The sequence below is a fragment of the Triturus cristatus genome, chromosome 4_1 (genome assembly GCF_964204655.1).
Source record: "Triturus cristatus chromosome 4_1, aTriCri1.1, whole genome shotgun sequence".
NCBI lineage: Eukaryota > Metazoa > Chordata > Amphibia > Caudata > Salamandridae > Triturus > Triturus cristatus.
In genome coordinates, this window is record NC_140585.1 from 824,118,410 (window position 1) to 824,133,179 (window position 14,770).

A 14,770-nucleotide genomic window follows, 5' to 3' on the forward strand; every position below is an offset into this window, starting at 1 on the left:
AAGTAATACTATCACAGAAAATGGTTCATTATGCTGCTTAATTTGCCTTTGCTTCCTGTATAATTTAGTTAACCCTGCCACATAATTTGTCCCTCCCATGCCACATAATTCCAGGGGCCTTGGATAAATGGATCACAAAGATTCACCTGTGCAAGGGAATTGTGTGGGAATGTGTGAACAGTGCAGGGTCACTGCAATATTATTTCCTTGGTCAACGAAAAGATTAACATATTATAACAAGGAGCAATACAGACAAAATTGTAGTGAAATTACATTTTACATAGATTTGTTGTTTTAATCAGTCAATCATGATTTCTGAAGACAATTAGTTGGGTTTATGATTTCCATTTAGACTAAGTCATGCTTATAGTTCTGCTCATATGTAACATCTAGGTTTAAGGCATTTAGTTATCTGTCCTTCAGAAAACTGTAGCTCAATGTTTAGGAAAGTCTATGAGATAGTTTGGGCAGAACAGCAATAAGAAACCAGTGATGCTAGAATGGGAGGGTTATTAACACTGCTCACCCCAGGATTATTACAACGTTCCACTGTAACCCACTCCTGAGATGAATTCAAGCATGCAGTCACAGAAATTGAACTAGGTTCAGAGAAATGCAGTGAAAGCGGGAGAGATCCAATAGGAAGTGCACAGCGGTACCCACTCAGAAAACGCACCATAAGGTAATAGCTGGACCAGGGATCCACCTCCCATTTGGGCCAACTCTATCTACTTCACTCTTAAACATTAGCCCTAATCACCCACCATAATAATTAACCCTCCATTATTCCAGACTCTGAGCTGACACCTCAGAGTTATATAAGGATGTCAGATAAAAGAAATTGAGCCCAGTCACACAGAATGTACCGCTAACCTCATCGACAAAGTAACTTTAACCAAGTGCCATGGATGGCTTGTAGAAAACATCTCAATACTACACAAAACACCTGAACTAAACAAATAAATAACCATGAATCCCAACAGAAGATATTAATTAACTCTGTAAAAAAGGTGCTGAATGGGTCTCCTGGGTTACCACTATTTCTGATTGGTCAGTGGCTCCATTGATTTTCAATGTCAAGTTGCCAGCCCTCTTCATCCATTGGTCAGTTCCTCTACACACCACAGAACACAGCATTGGGCAATGGGTCAGCCCACTTCAGCTATTGGTTAACTTCAGAGAGAGTGACAGCATTCTGCCATTTAAGACGGAGCGCATCTACTCAAAAACTAGTTCCCGGTCAGGGCCTACTTTAGCAATATGCGCAATTTGAAACCATTTTTTGTTTTTTGGCTTTTAGCCTGCGTTTTTGTTTTTAGATAGAAGAGGGGCACTAAGCTTCCCAAACAATACACTTTTACAAAAAATATGGGAAAACAGAACAAGAACTGAAAAAGCCAAAAAGGCTGGTGGCCTTTGTCAGACCTACTGGTTTTGCCATTTGCCAGTGCTTGTTAAAGACATTTTGCTAGTTGTCTTTGTAAAGGAGTGATGTGATAGCAAAACCATTAACCATATATCACAGTTCACCATAATGCTGGAGTGAAAAACAGCCCAACATAACTGCACAATATCTGCAGCAGAGACATGTATTGGTAGCAAATCATTGAAGTTCATGTATTCCAAACACGGCTAAAAAATGAAACAAGCAACCTCCAAAGACTGCCCCATGCACTCACAAAAGCCTGCTCGCAACCAACACTTAAAAATGCCAATCCTCCCCGCTGGCAAGCAGCATGATTTGAAGCCGGTCTGCGGCTCGGATTGGCTCATTTAACCGATGCGATTGCATTCCAGGCACAGACAGCTCCGCGCTGGGTTAAATCGTGGAGAGGTTTTCCGACACAATGGAGGGTAATTATGGATTTGTAATATGGCAGAGTAATGGTACAGTAAATGGCATTTCCCTCGTAAGCGACAATTAGCTCCATTTACTTGCCACATTTAATCGTCAGCCGTCTCCAATTTTCTCTTTGTGCCTTACAGTCTGTACGTCTTGCATAGTTATGCACAGAAGAAAATGCAAAAAAGAACACAGCTACGCATCTATTGTCTTTCTCTGCTCTTTGTTATAGAGCACAGGCTATGCTTTTAATGTCCTTTCCAGAACATGTCTTGTTTCCCAAAGATGAAAAGTGTTCACTTACCAAAGCATTTGCTCAGGTTGGTCTGTTTGTCGATGAAGACTTTAGCTGAGATAACGTTCCCAAAAGGCATGAACATTTGCAGGATGTCCTGGTCTCCAAACTCCTGGGGCAGGTGGTAGATAAATAGGTTTGCACCTTCTGGACCTGCAGAGAAAGGAAGGAAGAGGCCTGAATTCACTATGGTTAGAGTTCTTTTTTCCACACATTCTCGTCATATACATTTACAGCACAATAGAAGTCATAGGGCTAAGACAGTGTTATTACTCATCAACTTCACATAGATAAATCAAATGGGGTCGATCTTCATTTTGAAGTGTATGCTACTGAGTACCAGAGACAAGGATGCAATTTATACAGAATTAACTTATGCAAATGAGGAGGTAAAAAGGAAGAACATGTCCATGACAAGAAGCACTCAAAGCCATCAATTACCTCTCTGGTGCAACAAAAGTGCAAAACCAGGAATTGTCAGGCACCAAAACAACAAACAAAATTACTCTATTACCAAGCGGAGGTGATTTTCTATTTAACAATGGGATTTATTACAGAGATTTAAAGTAGGGATGGGTGTATGTTTCTTTAGAAGACCAAATGAAGGAAGACTTTTCTACACTTATTGTTGATGGTAACAAATTACAACTATATAGGCATATATTTTGACCACAAATGGCAATTTCAGTACAATAGACTTTAAACAATTAGAGATTCCAGCCAGCACGTGTTTTGCAGGCCATTATCTTAAGGCTTAATCTTAAAGTACAATACATTTTTAATGATTGAATTAAAAAAATCTAATTTTCATTGTTACGTATATGTTTCATGCACAGTAAGAGGGTTACATTTCAGGGTCCATGTTCCATGTTGCTTTTAAAGCATGAATATCTTCATTAAGTATTCAATAAATTGTAGCTTCTTGCACTATCACAAATCTTCGGAATTAGAGACATAGGATACAGTCATTCAAACAAGATAGGTTTTTCAATGTATCCTATCTGTGACTGCCTTAATATGTAAAACATTGCTGCTTCAATTTATTCGTGGTTGCATTTTTTCAAAATTTAAGACCCATGATATGGTCCAGACAGAGGTTCCACATCAGAGCATTCAACAATCGCTGCACCCCTGTCATAACCCATTGTGAGAGGCAGGCCCTTTGCTCAATACACTGTGGCAGGCTAACATGGTCTCAGCACAGCCTTTGGCTGCGCCCAGCGGGGGTTGGGTGCAGGACCTGGCCAATCACAAATAGAATTCACAAATCCGAGGCAAGCTTTACGCTTTAAAGCCTGCCCTAGATTCACAATTTCCATGTGTCTAAAGAATACCCACCAATAACAATGGAAGGGGTCTGTGGGGCCTATCTTGGTGCCGAGGACATCAGCTGCCATTTTAGGTGTCTGGGATTCATTAATCATACAGGAATGGCAAATTCTGTGCCTTTTCTAACTTTAAAAAAAAACCTGAACAACGTCCCACCACACTGAGGCCTGTGGTTCAGGATGTGCCTAGGCTGGTCCCTCATATGACCCTTTTATGTTATATGCAGGACATGGGGACTGTCCCCAGCATCCTGTAATGGATGCTCCAAGAAAAAATATTCTCTTGCAGCAGGCAATCTGATCTCTCAGATATGGGCTGCTGCAGGTTCGCAAGAGATGATCGGAGAAAAAGCTACTATGTCCAAACAGGTTCTTTCATTTTTTTAATTCACAGGCTGGCAAAGAATATGCGAGTCCGAAATGGCAAAGATACCCAAAAGTGTAAACATTTTAAAGGCCTCTTTAAACCTTTTTTAAATAATAATATGTCTAAACCTACTGAACAGATCTGTGTGAAGTTAGACTTTCATGTCAAGTTTGGTGTAATCCGTTCACTAGTTTGGGCTGTATGTGTGAGTAAAATGTCCTATGGGAGTTAAAATGGGAAAATAATTCTTTTTTTCACCCCTTACTAATATTATACCTCGATGGATCTTCAAGAAACCTGACATGCTGAAGCTTAGCTGACTCAGATAGTAAATTGCCAAATGTGTAAATCCATTGACAGGGTCAAAAGTTGGAGGCAAATGCAAAAATGGCTTTTCCAGAAATGCATGGCAGGGTGCTCAGAAAACTATAACTAGTGAATTTCAGTGTTTTGTTTTTTAGATGTTAGTTTCTGTGTTGTTTCAACACACAATTTCTAGTTTTTTTAGGCTAAGCTAAGATCTTACTACCAATAAGAAACTATAATATCGCTTTAACATTTATTTTGTTTGAGGTTTTTTGCACCGTAAGGTAAGATCTTATAACTATACCTAACTTTGTCACACTTTTAGCCTTTGTGTTTTCATTACATTTATAGGTTTTTTTCACATATTACATCACTCAAGACATGTTCTAAGACATCATTTATGACATCACTGATGACATCTCAAATGACATCATTGATGATATTACTTATGCCATCAACCAAGTTTCTTTTGTACACATTACTCTATAAACTATTATGGCATTAGAGGTCTGAAAGTAAGAACAAAATAGCTCAGAATAATATCAATCAATCAATAGCATTTGTAAAGTGCAACACTGTCACCCCAAGGGGTATCTGGGCGCTGTGTCTCCATCGAAGAGCCAGGTCGAGTCTCTTTGTGTAGTCTGCCCACCAGAGGTTGTATGGAGCTGGAGGTGTTGGTGGTCCATGTCTTGGCAGCGATCTAGGAGAAAGAGCGGCCACCACTGTGACGGAAGTGGAGGGTGTGTGCAAGGGCGAGTGAGGAGGAGCACACATGTCTAGAGGGCTGGGGAAGTTCAGTCAATGGTTGATGTAGGCAGGTCCTAGGCCATAGAGGGCTTTGAAGGCGTTTGCGAGGATCTTGAACTGGATCTCTACTGGAGGGGGCGCCAGTGGAGATCTCTCAGGTGGGGGCGATATGGGTTTGTTTGGGGAGGTCCAGGATGAGTCTGACTGTGGTGTTCTGTATGGCCTGGTGTCTTCTGAGAAGCTGGGTGGAGATGCTGGCATAGAGGTGGCTGGTAACGAGGGCCTGAGTGACGGTGTTTCTGGTGTTGGCTGGGATCCATCTGAAGATCCCGTGGTATATGCAAAGTGTATGGAAGCAGGAGGAGGCAACTGCGTTGACCTGTCGTGTCATAGTCAGTTGGCTGTCCAGGATGATGCCGAGGTTGCACGCATAGTCGGTCGGAGTGGGTGTAGGCTAGAGTTCTGGAGGTCAGCAGCTGTGGTCTAATGCGGAGGTGTTCTTCCTAAAGATCAGTACTTTAGTTTTGTTGGAGTTGAGTTGGAGGCAGTCGTCTCTCATGCATTTGGCTATGCAGGTATTGGCTTAGCAAAAGTTGGTTTTGGAGGGATATTTAGTCAGCAAGAGAATCAGTTGAGCGTCATCTGCATAGTACATTATGCTGAAATCCATGGAATCTGATAACATCAGTGAGGGGGGGTCATGTCGATGAGCAACAGGGTGGGGCTGCAGGAAGATCCTTGTGGTACACCGCATATAATGTCTTTGGAGGCAGAGGTGAAGGGATGCAGTTGGATGCTCTGTGTGCATCATGCTTGGAAGTAGGTGATCCACTTCAGGGAGTCTTGCTGTATGTCCATTTTGTAGAGTCGGTTAATGAGGGTGTTTTGGGAGACTGTGTTGAATGCTGCGGAGAGGTCGAGGAGGATCAGGGCCACAGTTTCCCCACGGTTGAGGAGTGTTCTGACGTCATCTGTGGCAGCAATAAGCCCGGCACAGTGCTGTAGTTGGCATGGAATCCTGATTGATTGTGAGGCGTCCAGTAGGAGGTTCTGTTCCAGGAATTTGGTGAGCTGCTGGTTGATGACTTTTTCGAGTACTTTGGCCCGGCAGGGGAGCAGGGAGATTGGACGATAATGTTTTAGATCACTGGAGTAAGCGGAGGTTTTCTTTAGGAGGGGGTCTGACATCTGCATGTTTCCATCTGTCCAGGACGGTGGGCACCCCAGAGTAGATGGAAGACATGATGGCTGAGGTGGTCAGGGCATCGAGCGGAGGCCAGGTGGTAATGGTTTGGCTGTTGTTCTCTGGTTGGTTGAGGTCATGGGGTTGTGGGTGAAATTGTTGTAGATGTTGGTGATCTTGCTGTGGAAATAGTCTGAGAGGGTTTCTCAGAGTTCTTGGGAGGGCTGGATGGTGTTCTCTATAGTTGTTGGGTTGGAGAATTCTATGACTATTTTGAAGAGTTCCTTTGTGTGGTTGGCTGCAGAGTTGATGCAGGTGGTGAGGGATGCTGTTTGGCTTCCTTGATGTATCAGTGCTATTTTGTGGGCTCCTCTGTCAGCTGGGTTCTTAATGGCACGCCACAGTTTCTTCAGTTGGTGGCAGTTGCACTTGGTGGTCCTGAGTTCTGGGGTGTACCAGCTAGTATGCTTGGAGGACTTGTTGGATTTTGTAGGTTTCAGTGGGGCGACTCGGTCAGTGATTCAGGCGGTGAAGTTCTGGATGGCCTGGTCTGTTGAGGCCTCGGGTTGGGAGGTGGTGAAGGACTGTGACCACTGGAATTTGGCAACCTTGCTCCAACTGTGGTGGGGGGTGGGGGGGCAGATGCCTGGTGATGGTGTGCTGAGAATTGGTGATGGTGAAGTGTTCAATGGTATGGTCAGTTCAGGAGAGTTCTGTGATGTCGCTGAATTTGATCTTGTCACTGGAGGTGAAAATGGGGTACTGACTGTGTCCAGCTTTGAGCGTGGGTTTGATGACCAGTTGGGTGAGGCCGATGTTGTTTAGGTTCTCCAGAAGGGCGATGGAATTGGCATTGGTGGGGTCATCGATGTGGAAGTTAAGGTCGCTGATCAGGACGTAGTGGCGAGCGCAATTGCTAAGGGAGCGATGAGGTTGGGGATGGTGCTACAGAATGTTGCTCGGGGTCCAGGGTGTCTGTAGGATAGGGTGCCTCTTATTGTGGTCTTTGCATCATTTTGTAGTAGGACGTTGAGGTATTCCATGAGAGGCCTGGGGTCGTCGATGATGGTGCATCTGATGGTTTCCTTGAAGATGATAGTGATGCCTCCGCCTTGTTTGTTGGTGTGGTCTCAGTGGATCATCTTGCAGCCTTCAGGAGTGGCGGCGGGGATGTCGGGGTTCAAGGAAGGGTAGACCCACGTTTCACTGATGAAGGCAACGTCCGTGGAGAGGGTGGTGATAGTGTCCCAGATTCCCATGGCGTGTTTGCAGAGGGAGTGGGCGTTGATCAGGATACAGTGGAGCCATTAAAGGGTGATCTTGGTTATGTTGGCAGATGTGATGCAGAGATCTTTTGTAGGTTGTGTCGCAGGAGAAGTGGCAGTGTCAAAAGGTGAAGGGTCCTTTGGTGGATTGTGGGGAGGAGGGGCCGCAGCTGTTGTTTCAGCATCCAGGAGTTCCTTAGTGGTGTACCGTCAGGTGGCAGATGGGCAGTAAGTCCTGGCGCTGGTCGTTGTCCAACCAGGTGAGCATTGTCAGCATGCTTGCTAAGCGAGTCCGCTGTGTGGCCGTGCAGCAGCCTCCATTAGTGGTCCTGGTGGGTGATCCTTATGGTCCTGGGACAGGGACAGCAGGCAGCGCAGGGGCAGCAGGCAGCGCAGGGGCAGCAGGAAGCGCAGGGACAGCAGGCAGCGCAGGGACAGCAGGCAGCGCAGGGACAGCAGGCAGCGCAGGGCCAGCAGACAGCGCAGGGACAGCAGACAGCGCAGGGACAGCAGGCAGAACATGGACAAGAAAAAGCAGTGACGGGACATGGGGGGTGAGCACAATACCTTTAGCTTGGGTCATGGCAAAAGAGAGGTGACCCAGCCCAGCCTCCTCTGGCTCTGGCAGGCCCAACGTTGGCCTGGGCTCCGTCCGCATGTGTCCCATGATGCAGGAACCACAGGGGCCCTTTATTAGCGCCAGGAGGCACAAAAACCGGACGAATCAGCTAGGCCTGCCTCCAGTGCTGCTGGGAACTGAAGTTTGGTGGTGGTGGGGGGAGATGGAGGTGCTGGGAAGTGAAGTGCAGTGGTGGGAGGGGGTCAGAGGCACTGTGGAGGGCGGCAGTCACTGGAGGGAGACACCCTCTGGAGTCCCGGGGAAGGGCGGTCATGCAGCTTCCCCAGATATAAAGCATCATTAATGCCATCACAGATACAACTCCCTAGGGTGTAGCAAGCATGTGTTATGTGCAACATTGACCCTTTAATATACACTTCATGGATAGCCGAGTTCACATTAACAATCAACCACAGATAGATGGGTAACCCCTGCTGCACACATTGTTCAATCTGTATACGACTGTTCAGAGAGAAGCAAGTTCCTGAAGATACTCAATGTCTGTTCCAAAATTAATGCCCTACTACAGACAGCTTATATCAGTATCAAACCCCTCACAGTCATCAAACCTACACTGAGAAATGAAGTTGATATGAGTATAAAAGTGGGTACTGTAAACAGTGTTTACTCTATGGAGAGAATTTACTCTGCACACTATTTGCAGAAAGTGAAACTCCAATGAGAAACACACCAGAGCATTGTAAAGTATTTAGTAAGAATAGTGTATACTCTATACAACACTTGCCAAAGAAGACAATATTGCCTTAAAACAACCAAGTTCTGAAGGTGCTAAAGATAATACTACATGCAGGCTTCATACTGTGGTGAAAATATCACATATAGCCCATCTTCTGAAGAAAAAGAACCACATGCACCTAGGTCAGTTGCTGGTTGATACATTCTTCTATGTGATGTAGAAATTGTATGCTAAGACAATTCGGTCTAATAACTCAAGGCTGCTTACAATACATTTGGGCATATTTTTGTGGCTGTCAGGGAGCGCAGCTCACCAAGCCACCCTGCTGCTCTGCTTGAAAGGGTAGGAAGGTGGTGTATTTAACATTATACAATGCATTCCTGTCCTTTCCTTGTGATGGATCCCTTCTGGCTGCCAACTGTGAATGCATGCACCCTTACACCATGGTGCAAGGGTGCCCGTGTTGCAGACAAGATTGTTGTTTGTGCAGGAAGGGACACCTTCCAGCACTAAAACAATTCTGTGAGGCATTTTCCTCTTTCTATGTGTGCCACACAATGCAGCATACACAGAACGAAGAAAAACAAGGAGAAATAAACATTTTTCTCCTCATTATGCCTCCCCAGGGAAGGAGTAGCTTTTTGATGCATTTGATGTTTACGAGTGTTGGTAAATCTTGGAATGAGCCAAAATCCATGGGTGGATACGTGGGTACACCACGCTCAGTGCTTAATTTGAGCCAATGGCTTCCAGTGCTGAGCACCGGCAATTAATTGGTTTCCGGTGATCGGCACTTATGACAGGCTGCCACATAGTGGCACTGCTCATCTAATTTAGAGATGAGCAGAAAAACGGTTGATTATTAATACAATATATTTAAACAATTTCTAAAACCCGACTTCCCAGCCATTCTTTTAGCTTCGGGGACCTGGAATAATCTGCACTGTCGCACTTGCAGGTGAGAGAGACGGTTAGTAGTTGTTTTGGTACCACTATTGGAAGCGATGACAGGGGCAATGGGAGGTGCAAGCTGCAGTGGCCTGGCACTTATTTTACAAATTAAGCACTGCCCATGCTCCACCCATGGAACGCCTTCCTGGGGCAGAGCAACTCAACGCAGCGATTTGCACTGCGTTGGGTTACTCTGGATTTATCAAGGTATACAGGGCCATGCAAGGTGGCCTTATGTGGCTTGATAAATCAAACTTAAGAGTTGCGTCGCTCTTGCGCCCTATTGCTTGGCTCAACGCCAACACATCTCTTTCATAAATACATAAATATGCCCCTTAGTATCTTCTACACAGAATTGTTAAATAGAAATTCTGCATAACCATAAAACGTGCGTGGAACATACAGGACACAAGTCGTCTGCACACAATTACTCATCAATACAAAGATTTATAATGTGTTCAAGACCTCTACCCACCTATGATGCATTAGGAGCACATGCGTTATATAAACACACCCATTCGCTGGACACAGACTGTACAAAATTAGGTAGAGAAGTAATATTGTAGTTACCCGCCACTTTGTAAACCATAACACAAACTAACATATTCATTGGATGATGTCATCAGTGATGTAATTAATGATTTTTTTTAAAATGTCATCAGCCATACGATAAATGATGTCTAAGAACATGTCATGAGTTATGATATGTGAGGTTATAAGCAGTGCAGGGTGGGGCGTAAGTTCTAATTAGCTCTGCTACTTTTAACTGGTAAATGTTCGTGTTTTTTTTTGTTTAAAACATTAATGATGTGACTGACATCTTCACCTAACTATAGCGTCACTTTAACCTTTAGATTTTTCAGTGAATTTCATTCTTTTTTTTTTAAACTGAACCAGATTTTTTTTTATCACACCTAATTATAACGTTACTTTAACCTTGTTTTTTTCAATGAAATTCTATTTTTTTTTTTAACGCAATGTAATATTTTATTAACATGAAAAAAGCTAACCCCTCATCATGCACAGCCGAAGGCCATGAACGACGGGGGGGGGGGGGGTGAAGGGGCCTTGCCGTAGGCAGTCAACTGCACATGGCCTTTTGTTGCACTTGGCATGGTGTTGGCCACCGGCCTGGACGCAGCCAAGTCCTGCGTCCAGCTCCCCGAAGGCATCCAACTCCACGCCGTGCATGGCCTTTGGCTGCATGTGGAATGTGGTTAGAAGCATGGCCTGCTTTGCAGCCAGGCCCTGCTTTCAACCCCTTCTAGGCAGTCAGCCCCACACTGCGCAGAGCCTTTGTCATGCACTGCAGGGAGTTGGCCACAGCTTGGCCTGTCGTCAAGGCCTAAGGCTAAACCCCCAGCAGGCCGTCAACCCCACACCGTGCAGCCCCTTCCTTGACCCTTAATTAGCCCTAGGGACCCCACCCCCAAGCCAAAATCCAATTAAACAGGGCCCCCTCCCGAGACTTAAGAGGCTCCAGTGACCATCAGGGAAACCAGCAGGCCGTGGTGCCCCTGGCCTTCCCGAGTGGCCGTCAAAGTTTGTGTTGGGCATACTCTAGGTGGGAACCTGGGCACCCACCTAAGGCCCCATGGATTGTGGGGGCAGTATTGGTTTGGGGAGGGGACTGTTATATATGGTAGCAAAATATTACTTTTCATTTTTTTTTTAAACCTAGGAATTCACTGATAAAAACAAAAGTTAAAGTGACATTATAGTTAGGTATGGTAATAACATCTTACTTTGCATTAAAAATAACATAGAAATTCACTGAAAAAAACAAAGGTTAATGGGATGTTCCAGGTAGGTGGAAATGCCAGTTATAACATACCTTTTATATGAACAAAACCACTGAAATTCAGCCGTTCTCGTTATCTCAGGTAACTGTAACTCAAGCACTAAAGTAACTATACCCGCGTCCTCACCACACAGTGCTTCGCACCTCACGCATTACATCTCTTATGATACGTTCTGTGACATCATCGAAAATATTAGAAATGGGGGTCTCTAGATGGCAGAGGTAAGCACCCTATCCAAGTAAGTAGGGACCCTTCCTTCTAGTCGGGTTAAGGGGATCACGCAGCTAAGATAATCCCTGCTCACTCCCTTGGTAGCTTTGCACGAGCAGTTAGGCTTATCTCAGAAGCAAGGTGTAAAGCATTTGTACCTAAACACATAGTAGCACAGTGAAAACACTACAAAATGGATAACACACAATTTTTTAAAAATAGCCAATATTTAACTAATCAAAACAAGACCAAAATGACAAAAATGCACCATACAGAACTTAAAATATAATTTTGGGAAAGATTACTGTAAAAATATAGCTCTTAGAAGACAATAGCTTCAATTAGGGCTATCTCGACGTCGTGACAAGTATAAATCCTAAGTACGGCGCCGACTGCAGCAAGGGGCGAAGGCCAGCCTCGGAGTTACACAGACCCCCAGAAAACCAGTACATTTTGTGATGATACAAACAATGGCGTTGCACGGTGTCGGGGAGGTGGTGCGGTGTCTGGGCCGGGTGGCACTGGTTCCCTAGGGCCACAGGGGAGGTGTTGGTTCCTTACGGATACAGGGGAGACGAGGTGTTGGTTCCCTACCTCTACGCAGGAGAGGTGAGGCGTTGGTTCCTTACTGTGCAGGGGAAGTGACGTGGTGCGGCGGATCTTTATGACAGTGCAGCGCCGGGCAGTCGTTTACGTAGATTATCGACTCTGTGATTATGCGAGAGAGGTGCTGGCATCGGAGCTGTGCTACGTGTCCCCCCACGAGCAATACCCTCAGCCCGGCTGCAGGCAACGGACTCGTTGACGAAGTCAGATGTGTTGAGGAGAGTGGCCTCTGAGATGGCATCAGGAATCCTTTTCTTGTGGTTAAGTCCAGCAAACACCTCCTGTGGCCCAGAACTGGAATTGGTACGACGTGGCAGGCCAGAACTCCCAGCAGTGGAGTTCAGGGATGCTGCAGGTGATGTCTTTGTGATCCTGAGACTTTTTAACAGGAGGCAAGCTCCTTTTAAGCAGGCCACAGCAAAGTTAAAAGCCCAGTTCTTTCCACTGACCACAAACAGAATCAGCATCTTCAGGCCAACCCAGCAAAGCAACACACAGCAAAGGGGCAGTACTCCTCCTGGCAGCTCTTCAGCTCTTCTTCTAGGCAGGGTCCTGTTAGTCCAGCAGTATTACCAGAATTCTGGGGTCAGAGCCCCACCACATATACTACTTTCAGCCTTTGAAGTATGCAGACTTCAAAGAAAATCTCTCTTGCTTATTAAAACCAGTTCTCTCCTCCCTGGTCCAGCCACACTACAGGGGGTGGAGATAGCATTGTGAAAGGCAGACACAGTCCTATTCAGGTGCAGGTGACAGCTCCTCCCACCACTCTGGCTGAGGGAGACCCTTTAGCTATCAGGATATGCAGGGCACACCTCAGCTCCCTTTTGTGTGACTGTCTAAAGTGAATGCACAAAACAGCACCTATCAGTTTAAACCAGACATTGATCCCACAGGCAGCCAGAGGCACAGATTGGCAAAGCAAGAAAATTCCCATTTTCTAAAAGTGCCATTTTCAACCACATCATTTAAAAAAAACCTTCACCAAAATATGTATTTTTAAATCCTGAGCTCAGGAAGCCCAAACTCCAAATCTCCAGCTGTTCCCTATTGAAAGTTACACTTGTAAGATGTTACAAGGCAGCTCCAATGGAGGGCTAGTCCTTGTAATAGTGAAAAACAAAATTGGCAGTATTTCACTATCAGGACATGTAAAACACACCAGTTCATGTCCTACCTTTCACATCTACTGCACTCAGCCCATGGGGTAACTTGAGCCTGCCTTAGGAGTGCCTTACATGTAGTAAAAGTGAATGGTGAGGCCTGGCAAGGGGGTGCACTTGCCAAGTCAACATCAGTTAGAAACTGCACTTGCAGACACTGCAATGGTAGGCCTGAGACACGTCTAAAGGGCTGCTCATGGGGGTGGCACAACCAATGCTGCAGGCCCACTAGTAGCATTTGATTTACAGGTCCTGGGCACACTCAGTGCTCTTTACTAGGGACTTACGAGTTAATTAACTATGCCAATCATGGATACCCAATCATAATTATAATTTACACTGAAAGCATATGCACCGTAGCACTGATTAGCAGTGGTAAAGTGCACAGAGTCCTAAAGCCAATAGCAGAGGTTAGACAAAATAGGAGGCAAAAGGCAAAACATCAGGAGATAAATCTGAAAAAAGGACCAGATCTAACAGGGAACATGACTACAACATCTGAAATGACATAATTAATATCCCTTATGACAAGACTGTGCATGACGGGGCTGCCCCCATACGTATTATTTTACTTTTTTTATAGGACAGAGGACTGAGTCCTCGAGTTCTAAATTTGGCTTCTGCAATTTCTTTATTTATGTGGTGGCAGCCAATCAGATCTTATCTCAAAATCAATTGGCTCCATGGATACTCTGAGGTGTAAAATATACAACTTTTTTAACCATAATCTTTCAAAAAGTACTGGGCAGATTTACACCAAATCCAAAAAGCACCCTTCCTGGACCAAGATCTAGCTTTCTGCCAAATTTGGTGTAATTCCATTCAACAGTTTTTGCAGTATTGTTGATCAATGTTCCTATGGAAGAATAAACGGGGAATTAGGGGCACATGCATCAAGGTAGGCAATTGTGATTCCATAATTGCGATTATTAAGGAATCGTAATTATAGAATCACAATTGCCTATGCATGTAGGTTTCGCTAAAATATTAGCGGTTGCTACATATTCCTTAATTGTGAATCGCAAATTGCGATTCGCAATTAAGGAATAGCTTCCCATTCATTCCTATGGTCCTAGAGGCCCATAGGAATGAATGGGAATTGCATGTGCAATTTGCGAGTACCAAATAGGTACTCGCAAATTGCGCATGCAATTTCAAAGGTGCATATGGGGGCCAAAAGGCCACCCTGATATTGGCATGTGTGCACATGTGGTGCACACACATACCCTAAAGGCATGTGTGTGCGCCACATGGCACTTTGAAAAATGCACTTTTGCATTTTTCAAAGATTTTGCAAATTACCATCAACTATCAGTTCATGGTTATTAGCATTTCCTAAATGCGAAGTCGCATTTAAGAAAGGCTTGTTGCATTCCAAATAGGGA

The 14,770-nt window shown here is 44.8% G+C and overlaps 1 protein-coding gene across 38 annotated transcripts in view; it reads right to left on the reverse strand.

The window, feature by feature from the left end:
- The window catches only part of CELF2 (CUGBP Elav-like family member 2), a 1,172,172-nt gene that overhangs the window by 12,053 nt on the left and 1,145,349 nt on the right, over positions 1–14,770 (reverse strand). For 24 of the 38 annotated variants that reach the window (XM_085653512.1, XM_085653508.1, XM_085653519.1 and 21 more), the window contains one exon: positions 2,148–2,291. In XM_085653512.1, coding sequence (XP_085509638.1) covers positions 2,148–2,291 — 144 coding nt within the window. Of the gene's footprint in view, positions 1–2,147; positions 2,316–14,770 lie in introns of all 38 variants that reach the window. The other 14 variants (XM_085653524.1, XM_085653515.1, XM_085653510.1 and 11 more) reach the window with 1 other exon arrangement.